At 39.5% G+C, this 18731-nt stretch overlaps 1 protein-coding gene across 2 annotated transcripts in view; it reads right to left on the reverse strand.

The window, feature by feature from the left end:
* LOC147162118 (cilia- and flagella-associated protein 44-like) overlaps nt 1-18731 on the reverse strand; it is a 19147-nt gene continuing 416 nt past the window's right edge. Inside the window, exons 2-34 of one of the 2 annotated variants that reach the window (XM_086096345.1) lie at nt 18008-18153; nt 17751-17913; nt 17420-17522; nt 17122-17338; nt 16304-16418; nt 15893-16057; nt 15606-15761; nt 15470-15517; nt 15008-15107; nt 14810-14904; nt 14519-14722; nt 14286-14396; nt 14052-14204; nt 12892-13080; nt 12289-12431; nt 11905-12184; nt 10567-10622; nt 9330-9492; nt 8982-9112; nt 8663-8859; nt 8195-8336; nt 7920-8097; nt 7603-7844; nt 7323-7527; nt 7045-7248; nt 6248-6440; nt 6071-6184; nt 3893-4023; nt 2321-2437; nt 2020-2221; nt 1775-1935; nt 1561-1695; nt 1-779 (exon numbers count right to left, since the gene is read on the reverse strand). In XM_086096345.1, the coding sequence (XP_085952471.1) occupies nt 510-779; nt 1561-1695; nt 1775-1935; nt 2020-2221; nt 2321-2437; nt 3893-4023; nt 6071-6184; nt 6248-6440; nt 7045-7248; nt 7323-7527; nt 7603-7844; nt 7920-8097; nt 8195-8336; nt 8663-8859; nt 8982-9112; nt 9330-9492; nt 10567-10622; nt 11905-12184; nt 12289-12431; nt 12892-13080; nt 14052-14204; nt 14286-14396; nt 14519-14722; nt 14810-14904; nt 15008-15107; nt 15470-15517; nt 15606-15761; nt 15893-16057; nt 16304-16418; nt 17122-17338; nt 17420-17522; nt 17751-17913; nt 18008-18090 (5166 nt within the window). In that variant the 5' untranslated portion in view covers nt 18091-18153 and the 3' untranslated portion in view covers nt 1-509. The remainder of the gene's footprint in view (nt 780-1560; nt 1696-1774; nt 1936-2019; nt 2222-2320; nt 2438-3892; nt 4024-6070; nt 6185-6247; nt 6441-7044; nt 7249-7322; nt 7528-7602; nt 7845-7919; nt 8098-8194; nt 8337-8662; nt 8860-8981; nt 9113-9329; nt 9493-10566; nt 10623-11904; nt 12185-12288; nt 12432-12891; nt 13081-14051; nt 14205-14285; nt 14397-14518; nt 14723-14809; nt 14905-15007; nt 15108-15469; nt 15518-15605; nt 15762-15892; nt 16058-16303; nt 16419-17121; nt 17339-17419; nt 17523-17750; nt 17914-18007; nt 18154-18731) is intronic. The other variant, XM_086096346.1, reaches the window with a different exon arrangement.

The raw sequence follows: 18731 nt of genomic DNA on the forward strand, positions 1-18731 counted from the left end.
CCTTGTGGCTCCTCCCCAGCAAATCAGTCATGGATATTCATCCATTTCTGTAGCACTTCCTCATTAGGGTTGCGGTTGAGCTTTAGCCACCCCGACGGACACTGGATGGGACGCGGGACAGGTATATACTGCACCTATTGTCCCAAATTACTCTTGAGACTACATATGAAATGTATAAGAAACTGATGTTACATTCGTACCTTTAATGGTCAATAGACAGAATGCCAAGATTGTATACAATGTTTTGTTTAATTAAATTGGGTGGGAAAGAAAATATTGCACCTGCTAACAGAATGACTTAATATATATTTCGTTGAGAAATATCTCCAACATTTCCTTTCATTAATAAATTATTGGCAATGCAAAGTCAAAAAAAACAAAAAAGTAATAGAAATGATCAAATATTAATATTGGACTTAATTTTTCATCAATTTGTCTACTGAACAGTAGCAGTAGTAGTGATTTGCTTCGTAAGCAGGCCTATAATAATGAAAAATGTAATTACATTTTTAGTCATCCGTCTCACTATCACTTGTGTCCTCAGTACCAGGTATAAGTTTTCCTTTTCTGCTTAGTTTATGGACTGTCGGAATGGACCGACGAGGGATTGGCGGTAAATGAACATGGCCAGCGGGAAGCATGTGTCCTCCAGAAGATCCATGATCGGTGATCTCTTTGGATAGCTTCTCTATCTGCTCGGCTTGCTTTTTCACCAGTTCCTGAAGACACCAGATCTGACCTCTGTCTGCTCGCATACTGCAGGCCTGAAGATGCTTGCCCTGAGCACACACAAGTACAGAGGTTCAGTCTGACATGTTATGACACAGAGATGCGGTAGCAGGGGCTGTAGCCCTGTCAGAAATCGGTGTAGACTCAATTAAGCCCCTCCAGCATTTTATTTTATTTTCTAAAATAGATTTATAAATTATTTCCTCAGCCCCCTATGCATTGGTTAAGTCCACTTTTAGCCCTGGGAGAAAGAAAAATCCTGGAGCCACCCCTCTTATGACAACAATAAAATGCTCTAAGATTCTAATTCACCCCAAAAAATAAAATCTAAACATTTGTTCAAGTTGATTGGTTTAATGTATTTTTGCTATTTTCTTCATATCAAAATGCGGTTGACATTGTTTTTAATTTTCATACATCTACCAGTTCTCAAAGTGGGGAACCCAAATACCACCCTCTAGTGGTAAGCAAAATAATCACTGCATTATTTAATTTACTTTTTAAGTTCAGTATGTTTCCATTTAATCTTGAAACATTTTTTTTTTTTTACTTTTATTTGCACTATATTCCAAATTAATTTTTTTTTTAAGAACACTTTTTTTTTTCCTGTAATGGTGCAGCGTGGCTTACAATATTATTGCATTTACTTTTAGGAATAAAACCTATGTGTCACTTTTGATGAACACTTACACCTGCTGTGTTTCTGTATTTCAATGTTGGTCGTGGTGTTGGTGCGTATGTGAGGTGGTACTTGGTGGAAAATGTTTGAGGAGCACTGATCATGAGAACATGCAAACACATTTGAGGGTGGCACATTTGTAATTTAATTACAATTTTCTTTTGTCTTGTGTAAAGTTTCATCTCCAGCTCCTTCTTCTGTTCAAAGAGGCTATTCAAAGATTGGAGACGCTGCGAGTTGCTCCTTGTCATCACCACCAGAGCCTCACGAGAATTTTGTACTTTTTTCTAAATGTCACAGAAAAAAAACAGAAACGTGAAATTTATCCAAGAAGACTCACGTACACAAAAGCAAAATTGAGCTTACATCCCATTGTTTGATGTCTTTGGCATTTGCAATTTCTCGCAACATTCTCTCCTGCTTCTGCTCTGTAGCCGTCTTGTTGACACACAGGGTCTGCAGAACCTCCAAATCTACCTCTCTGCCAAACCTTGTCATCATCAGCTGGTGACACAGCTTCTCCAGCGCTGCACCAAAATTACAAACAAATTCAAGTGAATATTCCAGAATTGGGAGATGGAGGCCTTCAGGTGTTTTTTTTTTGGTCTTACACTCGATCTGATTGGCCATTTCTTTGCGTTCTTTGATGAGCCTGATGTGCTGCTGACGGGCCTGATGGTATACCTCTGTCTGCTGATTCTTCTCTAGAGCCAACTCGTTCACTCGCTCTTGCAGCCGTCGTAGTTCCATCTTTGTGAGCACCAACGCCGAGCTGAGGTCCGAAGGTTCTTGGCGAGTGATGTCAATCTCAATCTGAAAACCAGCAGACAACAGATGACTTAATATCGCTGACGCCTGTGAACACTTAAAAAAAATTAATAATAAATCATTGCGACAACACGTTTTCTTAACCTGGTGCAGCCGAAGAGGAACCACAACATCTAGTTGGTTCATTTTCTGCTGTTTCTCTCTGTTGACTTCCTCCAAGTCATCCTCTGCTGCCTTAAGACTAATTTTCACTGATTTCATCTGCAAGTCCATAGTTCAAAAATTAGCGAGTACAAAAAAATGTTGGGTTGCAATTAGGCATGGGTTGTTATTAGATTCTGATGGTATGACATGAGCAAAAATGTCGTGGTGCCATAATATTAAGATTACTGATCTAAAATGTCCTTTTTTAAATATGCGTGTAAATAAAACAGCATTTTTTTGTTCATTTAACACAATATATTTTATTTTTAAACAAAATATAGAATATTTGGTACATTACGAAACATGTACCATGTAAAGTAAAAAAAAACAACAAAACGAATTCATGAGTTAATAAATAAATATTCTTCTGTTTTAACACTTAAAAGCAAGTCAGTGTCTCATCACTGGTGAGTTATTTTTAGAACAAACTGGTGGGCTACTCATGTTGTCCTTTGGGCTAACTAGTACACGCTGGCACATACGTGTACAGGTGTTTTTTTTAAAGGACAATGCAAAAGGCACCTGTGTAACTGTAAATGTGTCTCTTTCCTCTAACCTCCCTCTGTACCGCCTCCTCCGTGCTCGCAGAGAAGCAGAAAAAAGGCACTCGCATCCAATTATCTTCAAAGAGGCAGTTTGTTTACTCAACTCTGCAAGCAGCCAATCATATTGTGCGTTGCTTATAAGAAGTCCCCTCAAAAAAGGAAATAAGAGCTCACTATTATAACGGACAGTATTAGTGGTTATTGAAACCTTGACTTTTTCACTACAGTAAATTGTCAAAATGGTTATTGACTAAAGCCGAGTTGTAATTTCATTGAACGTATCAAGTACATTTTCTGAAACTTTTCTTGACAAGTGTATCTAGGGAATTTTACTAATACAGTATAAGAAATAAAAAAAAATCTTACTAGTTTACTTAGTATTTTAAAGCAAAACTGGAGAACTTTCAGTTTTCATAGATTTTGGCGGCTCCATATGGACAATAGCAGTAGTGTTTTGCTTGAAGGAAGACCACATTTCCCATGAGGACCAGCGTATAGCACCGTCTTTGACCTCACGCCAGCGCATGAAAGCCAGGCCAATGCTGATTCTTGACTGTCCTTTTACCCAGACAAAACTTATAATTTCTTCGTTTGTTTTGCAGCTTCTGCCATGACAACAGTAATCACGCAAAGACGTTTGGATTGACTTCAGTCTTCGTAACAAATGGGGTAAGGGGGAAGTGGTGTATGCCGTAATGTAATAAGCACATTTGTGGGTGTTTTTGTGTGTGTGTGTGTGGCAGGGTTCCTGCCACCCTCCTCAAAGTTGCTTAGTGCCAGTAAAAGCAATACAGATGCTCTCAAGCCATGGCAAAGGTACCATTCAACTAGTTGCAAAAAAGTTACGAAAATATTTGCTGAAGGTTGAAAAGTTCCTTAGTGTTTCTTTAATCATTACTTTCATTGACCAAAAGACACCAAGGTAGGCGTCCCATTGGCCCCGCCTTCCGCATGGCCCTGCTCTGACCTTCTTTACGAAGGTGTCACACTCCTTCTCCAGCTGTTCGGCATTCTTCTTCTCCTCTGCCAGCTGCTCCTCCAGGTCCAGGCGACGTTCACGCAGCTCCAGTATGTCGTCAAACAGTTTTGGGTCACACCCTGTGGCACACCAATACTTTTAGTGTAATTATTGCTACTATACTAGTTTTAAAAATGCACTTAAAACCTTTCTTTGTAAGACATTTTCATTTATAAATTAGTTTTATGTGTTCCTGCGACCTTTAGCTAGATTCACTTGTTTTAACATTTTTATTATTGTAGCACTTTGAGAACGTATGTATTGTTATTATTATTATTACTACTATTTGTAGGTCTCGATGGACACACCAACAAGTCTTCATTTTTTACCTGTCTCATGGTGACTTTCAGCGATACATTTACCAATTAAGGTTTACTTAGACAAATAAAACAATTAAAATAATTTAGATATGATCAAATTCAATTTTATTATTATTATATATACTCTATTGTTATTTATCTTTGATCAACAATGCATCTTTAATTTTATTTTGGATCAACAGGTAAACATTTTGGTCCATCAGAACTTTTAAATCCAGGCAAGGCAAGATTACTTGCAATGCACATTTTGTACATTAAAGATGAATTGACTTGACATTTCATGTACAAGACAACTCAAAGTGCTTTACATCAAACATTAAAATCATTACAGAAAAAGAAACAATAAATTTAAGAAATGGCAAAAAACATGAAAAAATCATTAAAAATAATTTGATCAAAAACATTAAAACCCTGCTTCAGTCTACATAAATTAAAAGAGAGTGTGCAAATGGGGATTAAAAAATAAAAGAGGGACTCATGAGACGCAAAGGTGGGCAAACCCGGTCCTTGAGGGCTGTAGTCCAGGTTTTGGATGTTTCCCTTCTCCAACACACCTGATTCATATGATCAGCTCATCAGCAAGGTCTGCATAAGCCTGATAACGATCCTGTTCATTGGAATCAGCTGTGTTGGAGGAGGGAAACCTCTAAAATCTGCAGGACTCCGGCCCTCGAAGACCGGAATTGGCCACCCCGCAATAATGTTTTCAGCCCTGATTTAAATGAGCTGACATTTTGAGCAGTCCTCAGGTATTCCGGGAGTTTGTTCCACAGGTGAGGACTACATGAACTAAATGCTGCTGTGTTCCCAGAACCAGAAACAAACAATAGTACCAGAAGACCTGAGGGGTCTGGATGCTAATGCATACATTTTGCATGTATTTTGGTCCAAGACCATTTAGAAGGTTTATAGTCCAGCAGTAAGATTTTAAAACCTCTTTGACTAACATGAAGCCAGTATAGTGATAGTGAAAGCATGAAGACATTTTCTTGTTGAGGCAGAAAACCCTTAATTCAAGCTATGTTTTTCAAATTGCAATAGGCATATTTAGTAATATCTGAAAAGTGGTTGTTGAAATCCAGGTCTGGGTCAATAATTACACCAAGATTTCTGGCTTGATTTGTACCTTTCAATTACATAGAGACTGATCTTGGACCTTCTTTTTTTTCTTGTTTGAATTGAGCTGGAGATAATTCTGGTCCATAGCCATGTGATGACACTGAAATGTAAAGTGTATCATCTGCATAAATATGATATAGGAGAAATTATGATCCTCTATAATCTGAGCAAGGGGCAGCATGTAGATAGTGAATACAAATGGTCCAAGAATGGGACCTTGTGGAACCCCACATGTGACCTTTGAGACTCATGTTTCAAATCTAATATTACTCAAATGGGTTAACCTCCTAAGGCCCAAGCAGTTTTTTACATGCAAAGTGCTGTCCACGTATGTGGCCACTAAACCTTAGGAGGTTTTAATCTGGTTATAAAATTTTAGTTGAGCAATTTAATAGTTCGCATTAAATCAATGAAATTTTGTAGCTCTTTTCAATGAACCCAACAACACAATGCTGTTGCTGGCATGGGCATCATTTTACAAAGCACACTGAGCAAAACCCTATGTTGACCACTTCCAGGGAAAACACCCACAAACCTACATTGAGGGCATGCCACACCAAAAATTTAGAATTTAAGAATCCTTTTGGATTGGTGGAACGTCTTCAACTAACACAAACAGTCCAGTTGCTTTGATTCAAACTTTGCAGATTACCATGACCCGGATGACTGAGGATCTACACAGCCTGACCTGAAGGGCATTCCTCCACAGCTCCATCTCCATCTAATCCGTCCCAATCGTCATCGTCGTCGTCATCCCAGTTTTCATAATCGTCAAAGTCATCATTGCTATCTTCATCCTCATCTGCAAAATGATTTGATCATTTTAACAAACAGGTCAAATTCTAAGATCAAAGCATCCCATTACCTTCACTTCCGTCCTCCTTTTTCTTGGTACGTTTTATCTTCTTCTTGTAAACTTTGGTCAGATACTCTTCAAAGTTGTTGTCATCGCCCAGCAAGGCATGGAAGGCCACAGTATTTGATTTGTCTTTCTCCTGCCGTTTTGCAATATCTTTACGTTTCAGTTCCAGCGCCTTCCTAGACTTCTCCAGCTCAGACTGTTACAAAAGGGACAAACACGTCTGCATTATACACAATGGAAATTACGTGCTTAAAGGCAGAGGTGGCAATTCTAGGTCCCTGCCACGGTTTGGCTTTAGCCACAGGTGATTCATTTGCTACCTCTGCTTTACGATACTAAGGTTTGCTTGGGTTCATCCAACAGAGGAATGCTACAAACACAACAAAACAAAACACTATTGTGTCAAATTCTGCAAATCTAGCAAAGGTTCTGAAGTGAGAAATACAAATTTAAAATTACAGGCACGGTCCACACTTGAAAATGACTTATGAATGTATTAGATTAGGTCTCTTAATAATTAGCTAGGCCGTTGTGTCGCTGTGACCTGACCTTCTGGCATGGCATCATCCTATCTAGTTGAGACCATCGGGTCACACATTGTCACATGGGCTAGGCAGAGCAGAGACAGTACTAGAAACCATTTTGGACAGATTAGACCTTCATTCGCATCCATCAGAAAAAACTCCACAGCTGTGTACTCAAATCTTTTTGACATTCCCTCAAGAGGTCAACCGAGTGAGTGGTCACTGATAATATTGCAAGCATTAAAGATAAAAATGACCTTTCAAATGATTTCTCACCAGTAGCTCATCCTCCTCCTTCAGACGTTTGTCAAGCTTATCCTGCAGAATCTTTTCACTTTTGTCCACCTCCTTGAGCAGCAGTAGCTCCTGATAGAGAGTCAACTGACGGAGATTGCCAAGTTTTAGCTTCCAGTCCAGCATCTGTACTTTCTCAAGACACGTCATGTGCTCCTTATCAAATTGATCCACCGAGCTCTTCATCTAGTAAAGAAGAAAACAATAAATTCATGGATTACGGCCAAAGATCTTGAGATTCAATCAAAACTTAAACAGACCTGCTCCAGGAGAACATCCTGCATGTCAAGCAATGCGTCCTTGTCCACATTCTGCAGTTCCTCCACACTTAGTTCTTCTCCTTCCTCCCCTGCGGTCTCCTCTGCTGATAAATCTGATATATTTTCCAATCCTTCAATCTCCTTTTCCAGCTCATCCACCACACTCATCCCACCCTCTTCATCCTCCAGCTTTTTATTCTTTAACCTGTTTGAATATATCAAATATTCTCTCAATAGTCAGCTTCTTTCAAACTACTGACGTGAAACATGTCTCTGGCACCTTTTCTCCCTCAGTTCCCGGTATTTCTCGAGAATGGCTCGGGTGCATCGTAGGTTCTTCTCTGGTACTTCCTCAGCTCGTAGAGTGGGCACGGGGTTTGGCTGGTAGTGGAACTGTGATGGCAAACAACTCTGGACCCTCTGGAGCTGTTTGACCTGGGCTTGCAGTTTTGATACAAGTAGAAGTTTGGAGTCCCGCAAGGTCACAATCTCTTTGTTCATCTCAATCTGTTTTTCACGAATCTGGTGGGATGAATGCAATCATTTAGAAAAACCTGCTGTGAATGTCATTTCGTTTTTATTTTATATGTGACTTACATTGTCCTCCAGGTGGATCATCTCAACTTTTTTTTTGACTGCACTCATTCGTAGATGTTTTGGCACGGTGAAGTTTTTGTCTGTTTTAAGTTTCAAGTCTCCAATGCCCTCTTTTGCTTCACAGATGGCCTGTACATCAAGTGGATCTTCACAGTCCTTATGTGGCTTCTCTGCATAACTGAGATACCAAAGGGAACCCATGAGTTACAGCTAGAGTATGATCTTAAGGTGAACTCTTCTAGCCCAGAGCCGTAATTTTGTTAGATACCACTCACAGTTTGTCCCATTCTTCTTTCCTCTTCGCAATCTTGGCTCGTGCTTGTTCAGCTTTCTCCGCAGCTTTTTGGAGCCTTTCAACCTGCCGGTCTGCCACCTGTACCGCAGCACGGGTCACAGGGGTATGAGGTGCTTCTTCCTCTGAGGAGCACACATCAACAATAAAATATGTATTTGACATATTGTAACAGTCTGCAGTATGGCACCACACCACAAGGCGCCTCCTTGTTTTTGTTATTCCTATGCAGCACTTCTGTGTTTTGGTCATCAGTGTATTTGATGTTGTGGACTTGTACGCCTAATCGTGATACCAAGAAGCCTTATTTTATTATTATTAATAAAGTAAACCTGTGGACTTCCAGTCCCTTTGTTTGCTCTCCAATTTTTATGCTATCCAGCAGTGCCGTCCATGGCTGATCAGCCACCGCGCGTTACAAAAAAACACAAACACATAACAACTCTCTCACCATCTGTGTCACTACTGTCCTTTTCAGTTTCGTCTACGGGTTTTTGACGTTCAACCACATCGGACCCATTAACATCAGAAGCGCTGTCCTCTTCGAGCTGGGCTGAAGAAAGACTTGGAATACGGTAGGTGGAGACACTGTGGTCAGTGCGAATGGCGAACACAGTGACAATGTTGGACTCTGAAGAGTCACCGAACCTGGAAATAACAAACGCCGAAAAGGCTTTTCATTGTGATTGCAGGCTGGATGTTGTGTCAGTATGTGAAAGGAAGGTTATCATGTGAACCAAGCCTTATTAGTGATTTAGTCAGTACAGTACCAGTCTTGTAGCTTTTTGAGCGCTAAATGGGAATGCTCCTCTCGCCAGCTCATCTGGTATTGGACTTCGTCTAATCGTCGGATTTTCTCTCTCTCAGCTTGCTCTTCGAAACGTTGGTCTAGCAGCAGTTGCTACTTACAAGAAAACCAAGAGACTTTTACTGGCCTATGTGAAGCGAGCCAAAGGACAGGTGGTAAAAATACAGTACATCCATGATTCATGTATAACGCAGTGGCAGACAATAAAGCTCTGCACACTATTGTCATGTAATAATAGCATAATTTATGTCCAATAATTATACAAAATATGTACGTTAACTGATTCCCTAGCGAGTGTCTACATGTATACCATAGGAGTCAGTTGAATATGTTCTGGCAGATTAAGGTTGTCATTCAGTAGTATTTTAAACTTGTTCTGGAGCGCAGCAAGTCTTTTCCGTTTGGCTACAATCTTCTTGTCAGCTTCCCGACGTTGCCGGTCTTTCTCGACCTTCTGTTTGGCCGTCTCTATACTGGAAGGAGGGAGAATCTGAGTTTAAGGGCCATATTGTCATGCCCAGTGAAATTTCAGTGTAAAGTGCAATCTAACTGTGTGCATGGGTGGAGTTTTTTGGTATTTTTGTAGACGTGTGCACTGTGCATTTGGAAATGGGTATTTATGCCGTTGTGGGACTGGGGGACTAAACACAGCCAACTTGATTCTAGGGCAATCAAAGCAGCTCCCCTCATTCCTTTCAAATTCAGCGTAGAAGAGGTCTACATGTTGGAAGTGTGATGGAAAAGCTGGAATTCATACAGGAGATCTGTGCGCTCAAAGTATATTTGTAAGGGATTGCAAAAAGCTCAGTCTCTACTTGCGGATAATGTAAAGCTGGCTGCTACCCCCTTACTTTAAAAAATATATTCAAGATGATAATAATTATTATTATTATGCATTCAATTAATTCAGATGATGGATCGATGGATTTCTACAATGATTCAGAAAGTTAAATGCATGTTGATGTCATTGTCATATTTAAATTGAGAAATACGATGACATCCACCACACATATCAGCGGATCACAGAATCTGAGAGTCTGCCCGCACCTGAATAAAATCCACCAAAATTGCGTTACATCACCTGCGCCACAACTTTGACCTGGTTCACCCGGTTTAAAGGCTAGTCTAGTTTCTGTTACCAAATAGTCGGGTGCGCCGGTGGCATGTCATTTAAAATGCCTTCGGTCCACCGGAAAAACCCACTGGGGCACAGAGGTGTTTGCCAAATCTCCTAATATGGTAAACTAGATTTGCTCCAGCACGGAAATGCAACAGTTTTTACACCAAGCACCACGTGCACCTATCTACGAAAATGGGGACCTTAAAGTTAAGGATTCACTCCGGCATGGAAATGCACCAGTTTTTACACCAAGCACCACATGCACCTGTCTACGAAAATGGCGACCTTAAAGTTAAGGATTCATTCCAATACATTGCATAATTTAAATGTAAAAATATGAAATGCTGTATTCCACAAAAGAAACATTAATTTGATTAACAAGGGCATGGCTACTGCAAAATTTCACGAGTGTTTATTCATACTCAACCTGTATGCTGCTGGATCATCAATGTCTTTGGGTAACACTTCATTCTCCATACCCACCTGTTAGAAGAATAACATTGTGTCACTTTTAATTAACATTTTACAACTACTCATGTATCAACATTCAACCATTTTTCTTACACCTGTGTGGAGTAACTCCTGGCTGCAGAGCGCAGATGGGGTGGCTGAACGTGGGGGTGGACCTGCGCATTTGACTCCGCACACATACACACTCACATTTCGCGCAAACGACCTAAAACGTGATCCTAAACTGGTTCTGTTTTTTGGGTTGTGCTTAATATAACTCATAATAGTAGCAGAATGATGTATAGATAGATAGATAGATAGATAGATAGATAGATAGATAGATAGATAGATAGATAGATAGATAGATAGATAGATAGATAGATAGATAGATAGATAGATAGATAGATAGATAGATAGTTATACTTTTTTGTCAGATACAGGATCTGAATTTGTATTTGCATTAAAACAGGAGCATCGTCATAAACACATTCAAGTCAAACAAATAAAGACAAAATCCCGACTACTGTTAAGGTCTCACTGATTTTGCGTGTTTTTTACAAAGCTCCTTGTTTAGTTTTTAGGATTGACTGATGCACAAAGGACTGTTTGAGTCCCGGCATTCGTCATAATGACAGAGGGGGGCGTTTACCAGCTAGATTCTGTTGATGATGAAAGATGGGTGCCAATGAATCAATTATGGATTAACTTCCTGTTGGAGAATGAATTCTGAAGTTTACTAAACTATTTTGTATCGCAATTTATCCCCCCCAAAAATAATCTGAACTAATCAGGACAAAATAATGACCCAAAAAACACAGCCAACACAACAAAAGACTTCATCAGGGAGAAAAGGGTAGACTGTCAATCACTGGTCCTTAACCCAATGGAGAATGTATTTTACCTCTAGTAGGAAGAAACCCCACAAACAAGAACTGAAAGAGAATGTGGTAAAGGCCTGGAAAAACATTTCAAATGAAGAATGCAACAGTCTGGTATGAAGTCAATGTGTCATAGGCTTGATGCAGTTATTGCAAATAAGAGTTATGCCAAAATGTTATTCACTACAAGTCAATTGTTTAGGTCTGTTCCAATACTTTTATTCACTTGAAAAGCGGGTAGCTTCAAACTAAAGGTGCTCTGTCCTGACTGGGTTGAATAAATACCATGAAATAAAAGCTGGAGTTCTTTTGTCTTATATTCAGCTTTTGATCTGAAACCCAAATGTATTCAGTATACAGCAAAAACAAAGGAATTGTTCCAATTTTTAACTACAGAATAATTAAAAAGACGTTCTTCCCGGAAAGTGTTCACTCACCCTTGGTGAAGGAACCTTTGCCTTTTTCCTCTGCAAGCTTTTCTGCAGCTCCTCATGAGGAAGCAGGCTGAAGGAGAAGATGTTGCCATCATCTCCTGCTGTCAGCACAAACTGGTCGTCATGGCTACAACAGATGTGCCGCAGGTGTCCATAATTGCTGTCGTGAATGCTCAGTTCCCAGTATGCCTGCATGGAGCTTAAGGCGTCATCGTCAGGATCCAGAGGATAAGCTCTGATGGAGCCTGAGTGCATGCCGCACAGCATCAGCTGCCTGTTGGAACTGTGGCACAAATAACCAAACATAACTGTGACCTGATGAAAACTACAGAAAGTATGTCTTGCTATTCATTTATCACACCTAATTGAATTTTAACAAAAAAATACCTGAAGGTGACTGAACAAATGGGGTCACCATCAGCATTATGGATAGCCAGGAAGTCAAACGGGTCCACCGGACATTTTTCTGAATTCTCATCCTGATTCTCAGAAAACTTACAGTGGTACAAGAAACCGGAGTCAAATCCTCCCTAAAGAAGAGACAAATCATTGAAACTGTTTTGAATTCAGCAGCACAGACGGTAAGGAACTGCTACCTATCATCAAGAATTCTCACACTAAAAAAAAGCAGTACTCTCTAGCCACCCCACTGAAAGAGAATACTGCTTATCCTGCTGTGCGATAAATTATACTTCCCTATGAATATGTGGTGGATGCAAATGGTTTAGGTCAGGGGTGGCCAAGTTCGGTCCTCGAGCGCACCTATCCAGCCTGTTTTGCATGTCTCCCTCCTTCAGCACAGCTGAATCTAATGATCAGCTCATCAGCAAGCTTTGCAGAAGCCTGATAACGATCCTGATCATGAATCAGGTGTGTTAGTGGAGAGAAACATGGAAAACAGGCTGGATAGTGGCTCTTGAGGACCGAACTTGGCCACCTCTGTTTTAGGTCATAAAAAACAATTGTTATTTTGAGTTTTTGTACACGAACCACTGAGAGCCAAAATTGGCCAGCCTGGGAGAAGAAACCACAGTAAAGAGGACTTGGAGGGTCAGGTATATAAATACGGGGCAACGGCTCCTCTTCCTCTTCCTCCTCTTCGTCCATCATGTCGTTTTCTTCTCGTTCCTTCATTCGCTGTTCCTTTAATTCTTGTCGTCTTGCTATTTCTTCCTCTCTCTGAAAACCACGCATGCAACTCAGTATTTTATTTTATTTTAGTTTTACACAGAAAAGAGTGACATGAATATGATTACACTGGGGAACAATTTGAAAAAAAAAAAGAGTTCGATTTTGATGCTGATTAAAACTGATGTTAATGCTGATTACAAAATTGCAGTCACTTTTTTTTTCTAGCATGTTAAGTTTTTTTCTCCACAGTTAACCTTCCAGATAAGCAAAATTCCACTGATTAGCTTAAGTCATTTATAGTGACGTTGCAACTTGTTTGTGCAGTCACAATTGAGACGCTGAGAAGTACTATCAATATATGCAAACAGAAAGCATATCATAGTCGGAATTAAGAGGATTTGTGCTGTGCCAACTTTTCTCTTCACCCTGTAACTATGGGCATACCAATGTAAGTTCTATTTAATTTTATGCTGTTTTTTTTTTTAAGTTTTCAAAGCTTGTACCGTATTTTCCGCACTATAGGGCGCACCTAATAGCCTTTAATTTTTTCAAAAACCGACAGTGTGATTTATAATCCGATGTGCCTTATATGCGGATCAATATTGGTTAAGTAAGCTCTATCTAGTGGATGCTTAACGCAACCCCAGCCACTACAGTAGCTTCTATTCTATGCACCTTATAATGCGGTGTGCCTTATATATGGAAAAAGTTGTTTCATATATATTCATATATTCATTGAAGGTGCGCCTTATAATCCGATGCGCCTTATAGTGCGAAAAAATATGGTAAATTGTAACTATTCCATCTTGGTGTTTTATTTACATACATACACATTTCTTTCTCTTTTCTTTTTTTATGAAACCTGGGATCCTATAGCTCAAAAACTTGAGATCAGCTTTGAATTCTGCACCCAAAAATTAATTAAAAACAGCTTATAAGACATACCACCACAAACAAATTTGTTCCCAAGTGTTATTTAACTTGATGTTAAAAAATATAAAATCTAATTCATGTAATACCCTGATTCGAGATTTGATACTTTTGAAGCGGAAGGTTCTTCTGGGCAGTTCAAGCAGTTGATAAGATGTGGCTGTCTGCAGAGTTTCAGGGTCAGGACACGGTACCTCCACAATATGACCACTTAGACAAAAGATTAGGAGACTCTTTTCAGCCTAGGTAAAAATAGGAATTTGTTTAATTGCATATTTAAAAAAAGCCATTGTGCTGTCTTTCAAAATGAAATACAGACTTACATGGGAAGGAGGTGACCACTCCATCACTTGTACTGGTCCAGGAACACAGACAAAACCAATCGGCTCATATTTTTCTCCAACAGTGAAGAAGAACACAGTGCAGTCTGAGCTCTGAGGATTAAGGTAGAGGTGAGAGATCAGCGAAACAATTGAAACTATTACGTCAGCATAAGATGAACGAAGAAGTCTAATAATTAACTCTCGAATGCTCCATTGAAGTTAAGACTCCTTACCCCGGTGGCCAAGACCGTTCCATTACGTTCATAAGCGACAGTGGTTACAGTGGCATTATGAGGTTTGAAGGCTTGTTTGAGGCGCAGCTGAGCCTCAACATTTTGCCTGGTTACTATTTGAAGGCCTGAGGGGTCATAAAGCTCCAATAAGCGCACCACTCCATCTTCAAAGCCAGTCACTAGTAAACTTCCAGTTTGAGTCACCTAGAGATGGACAAAAAAAAGAGGCAGTTTAATCTGTGTCTGTCTCTCGTTATTGGGAAGGAACAAATCCCGCACCGTTCCACTTACCGAAGGTGGGGCCCAGTGGAGAGCAGTTCCACCTCGAGTGAAGAAGCTACAGGTTAGTTCTCTTTTTGCCAAAAAGTCAAAGACTCTGACTGAACCTGGACAAAAATAGGAAGGTTGAACAGGTAGGAAGGTACAATGTATGTCTGTATGCAGGTATGTATGAACATTGTACAGTATAGATTAGAAATACCAACTCACGGTCCAAAGCAGTTGTGGCCATGAGATAACTATTCTTTGAGACATCAAGGCCGTTGATAGGCCCAGCATGGCTGGAATACAGGCACACGGGATCAGGAGTCTGTTCACAGAGACATTAAAACCATCTTTTAATATCAGTGTAAACACTTCCGCTAGATCAGGGTCAGTGTTTGCTTATGTAAATTGTATGAGGTGATTTTTTTAATTCAACATTAATTTGGATTTTTAAATAAACTGCGGGTATCAGAAGGTTTGACCAAATCAGATTACAAAATCAATGATATACAATATAAGGTATGTTGTGATATTTTGCACAAAACACTAGAAACTGGAACTGAAAGACAGATGGCAGATTGGCCATTTTAGTCAAAAATGTTACAAATAAATCATACACAGCAAATATGTTGATGGGTATTCAAAAAGGTCTTAATTTTAAAATCATTAAGAATGGGGGAACCTTACTGAGTATGTAAAGGAAAGATCCACTTTCCAAATGGCTCCATTAGAATCCTACAAGACCACAAAGAAAACCAGTCATTTCACTTGGGCAAAGCTCATGTGAAAAACATATTTTAGTAAGTGTCTGATGACTGCTGACCTGCACAAACCAAACAGTAGATTCGGCCTGGGAGCTTTTTACTACTGAAAAGATGCAAACGTGGCGCCCAACTGCAAGCTCATTGATGGGCTCCAACTCAAACTTGCTGTTTTCGCTGCTACTGTCTGCAGCGTCGATGGTCTCGAAGTCCCAGCCCTGCAGGGTTAAAGGCGCAGTGAAATTTCTGTTTAACATTAGATTGTGAAATGCAGCATTGCCTGCTTTTGACATTGTTAAATATAGAATTGAACACAAGGCACAAAAGGTAATTTGTCTATGTATTTTACCCGGATCATTCCATCAGCGCCAAAGGTCATCAGCTGTCCATCTTCTAAGGCAAAAGGTTGGACAACCCCTGCATGACAACAATGTCCTCCCTTGCTGCAGAGCTCCACTTTAATAGCATTTCCATCCCACAACAGCAGGTTGCCCCAGTTTGAGCCAGACAACACCTGAAAAGAAGGACAGTGGTCAGATAACAATTTGTTGTCGTGAAGCACACAGATGATTTGTTTCAACAAAACAGGTTTAATAACCCAGTAGAGTATGACTTTCACTTACTGCAGATGGATGGCTCAATAATCAGGTAATTGAGTAACAAAATACCCAAAGAATTTTGTAAATCAATCTTAAATGTATTTGTCATTAAATAAGTCACATTTTGACAAAAAAAAAAAGAAGATCAGCAGGATACTGACCTTTCCATCAGGAAGTTCAACGTAGCCTTCAATATCTGTAGCTGCAGTTTTTCCAAAATGGCCAATAAGCCCCTCCAATTTGAGACCAGTAAATGTGCTGGCCATTTTCCAGAACCTGGGGAGAGAAGGAATTTAAATGTGAAAGATTAACATACTATGACATTTTACAACTAATGTTATTATGATTTTGGCCTGCAAATGATCGGTCACATGAAAAAGAAGTTTACAATATATTTGGGAAATGTCTGCCTCCTTCACTTCCCATCTAATAAGAACTAATGAGAACCACAGCGACCCTCTCTAGTGATAACTTGAAACAGTCAACCCATCAATACTTGCAGTTTGACACCCACAGATTTGCATGTTCTCTGATTAATTTTTCAATACAGATTTTTTTTATTTTGGGGTTTTCCAGTATTCTCCCCATTAGCCTTATTTTTCATAGAAAACGCGTTTGAATATTCAATAGTTTTTGTTTTAAATATTTTTTTTGTTTGCAACACCCCCCCCCCCACACACACACACACACACACAATTTATTGCTTATTCTTTCTATTCTGGTGCAACAAAACTTACTTTGCATCTAGAAATATTTACCTGTGTTCCATATATTAATATTTGAATGCCAAACCCAAATATATTAATTCTAGATAAATCAAAGATAAAGGAATTGACCTCAGTGTTCCAATTCTTTTGGAGGGAAGTGTACAGTCTGTATTAAGCCTTATTGTGAGCCATGAAAATTACAAGGTGGGACCTGGCTATAACAAAAATTTATGCATATAGCTTTTCAGTGGATTAAGCGTTGTATCCTTTACTTGATATGTCCAGATCCTGATGATGTCAGTAGGCCAGGGTTGTATGGGGAGAAAGTCCCTCTGTAAACCTCCTGAGAAATAGCTTTGCACCTGAGCATGACCTCCTCCTGCATCCAGTTCCACACTGTCAGCATGTAGTCAGGTGCACTGCCCAGGCTGGCCAGCAGACTCCCATCACTATTAAAGTTCACAGAGCAGAACGCAAGCTCTGTACCATCTAGACACAGGAAACACATGATCGGACACAAGCCCTCAAGGGAAATAAATGATAAAAATGATGGATTGTGGTTCTATTTACCTCTTAGGATGCGGTATGCTTTTAATGAAGGATATTTATATATTATCAGGATGGGTTTTTGTCCCTTTTCTGCTACCACTAAATGATCTTTATCATGGTTAACCTGTGAAAACAAATGCTAATCACTAGCAGGAACAAGCTCTCATTTTCATTCTTGCTATTAAACACTATCCCCCAGTCGGGTGGCAACATAATTGCTTTTATTGCACAAACTTGAACTGTTCTTTTCACCACAACACAAAATATATCACTGTTATGTTCAGTCAGATTCTGTTTTCATAGATATGGTTTGTTAATAGGGTCTGATATGAGCTTATCCAGTATACTTTACCGCAATGGCGCCAATTCCAGCACCACTGCATGAGCGCAGGTATTTTTGCTGCTTGGTGCAAACATCAAGCAGGATGAGTAGCTGACCAGCTATATAAACCAGAGTTCTGTCATCCAGCAGCTGCAGGTTTGCTCTCCGGCCACAGTCGTAGCCAAATGAATGACTTCAAGAAAAACAAATTAAGATAGAAATAACATGGCATCAAAGTCCAATTATATAAATATATTTTGGGTTTAAAATAATTATAAAAAAATTACGAGAGGAACATGAGGTTCTCTGGTATGTCAGACTCTGGTGTGATGAATGGCTTGGAGCACAGCTCCTCATAATTGTAGCACATGTCAACAGGTAAAAGCTGTTTTTCACTCTTTTCTTCCTTCTCATCCTGCAACTCTGTGCCTTCCTGTGCAAGAGAGACATACCTCAGTAATCGTTCAATTTGTCTTTTTTTTTTTTTTAATAGCATATAGGAGACACAATGTTGCTATTCTCACAAACACATCTTATAAATCATAACTATTTCCAGAAAAGTCTACGGACTGGTGGCTTGGTAGATCACAAGAGTAATGTCTCCTCAATGGCTGTTGACATACAAGTAGATCACAATAACCACACCTCTGTACTAATCACTTTCAGCAATATAGCAGGTCTTGTGTGTAGCCTACAAAAGAGTTACATGTTTTCGTATGTTGGGATGCGCCACGGTGCTGATCATATATGAATATTTGTTCAATAATAATTTTTTAAAGCATTGTTTTGTTACAATTTACTGATAAGTAATACAAAGTAGAACAAAACTAACCTCAGCCATTAGGTAAAGGGAAAAAACAAAACAAAAATGACGCTTGTTGATTTATTATATTTAAAATATTATAATTATTATTTAAATTACAGCTACAATTGATGGTCCGGTATCAACTCAAACGTATTTCCCCATGAGAGGAAAAATATGGCGAATTGAGCATAAAAGTCTTGACGCGC

Source organism: Leptonotus elevatus, chromosome 15, assembly GCF_054856555.1.
Source record: "Leptonotus elevatus isolate MCC_2025b chromosome 15, RoL_Lele_1.0, whole genome shotgun sequence".
In the NCBI taxonomy this organism is placed as follows: Eukaryota; Metazoa; Chordata; class Actinopteri; order Syngnathiformes; family Syngnathidae; genus Leptonotus; species Leptonotus elevatus.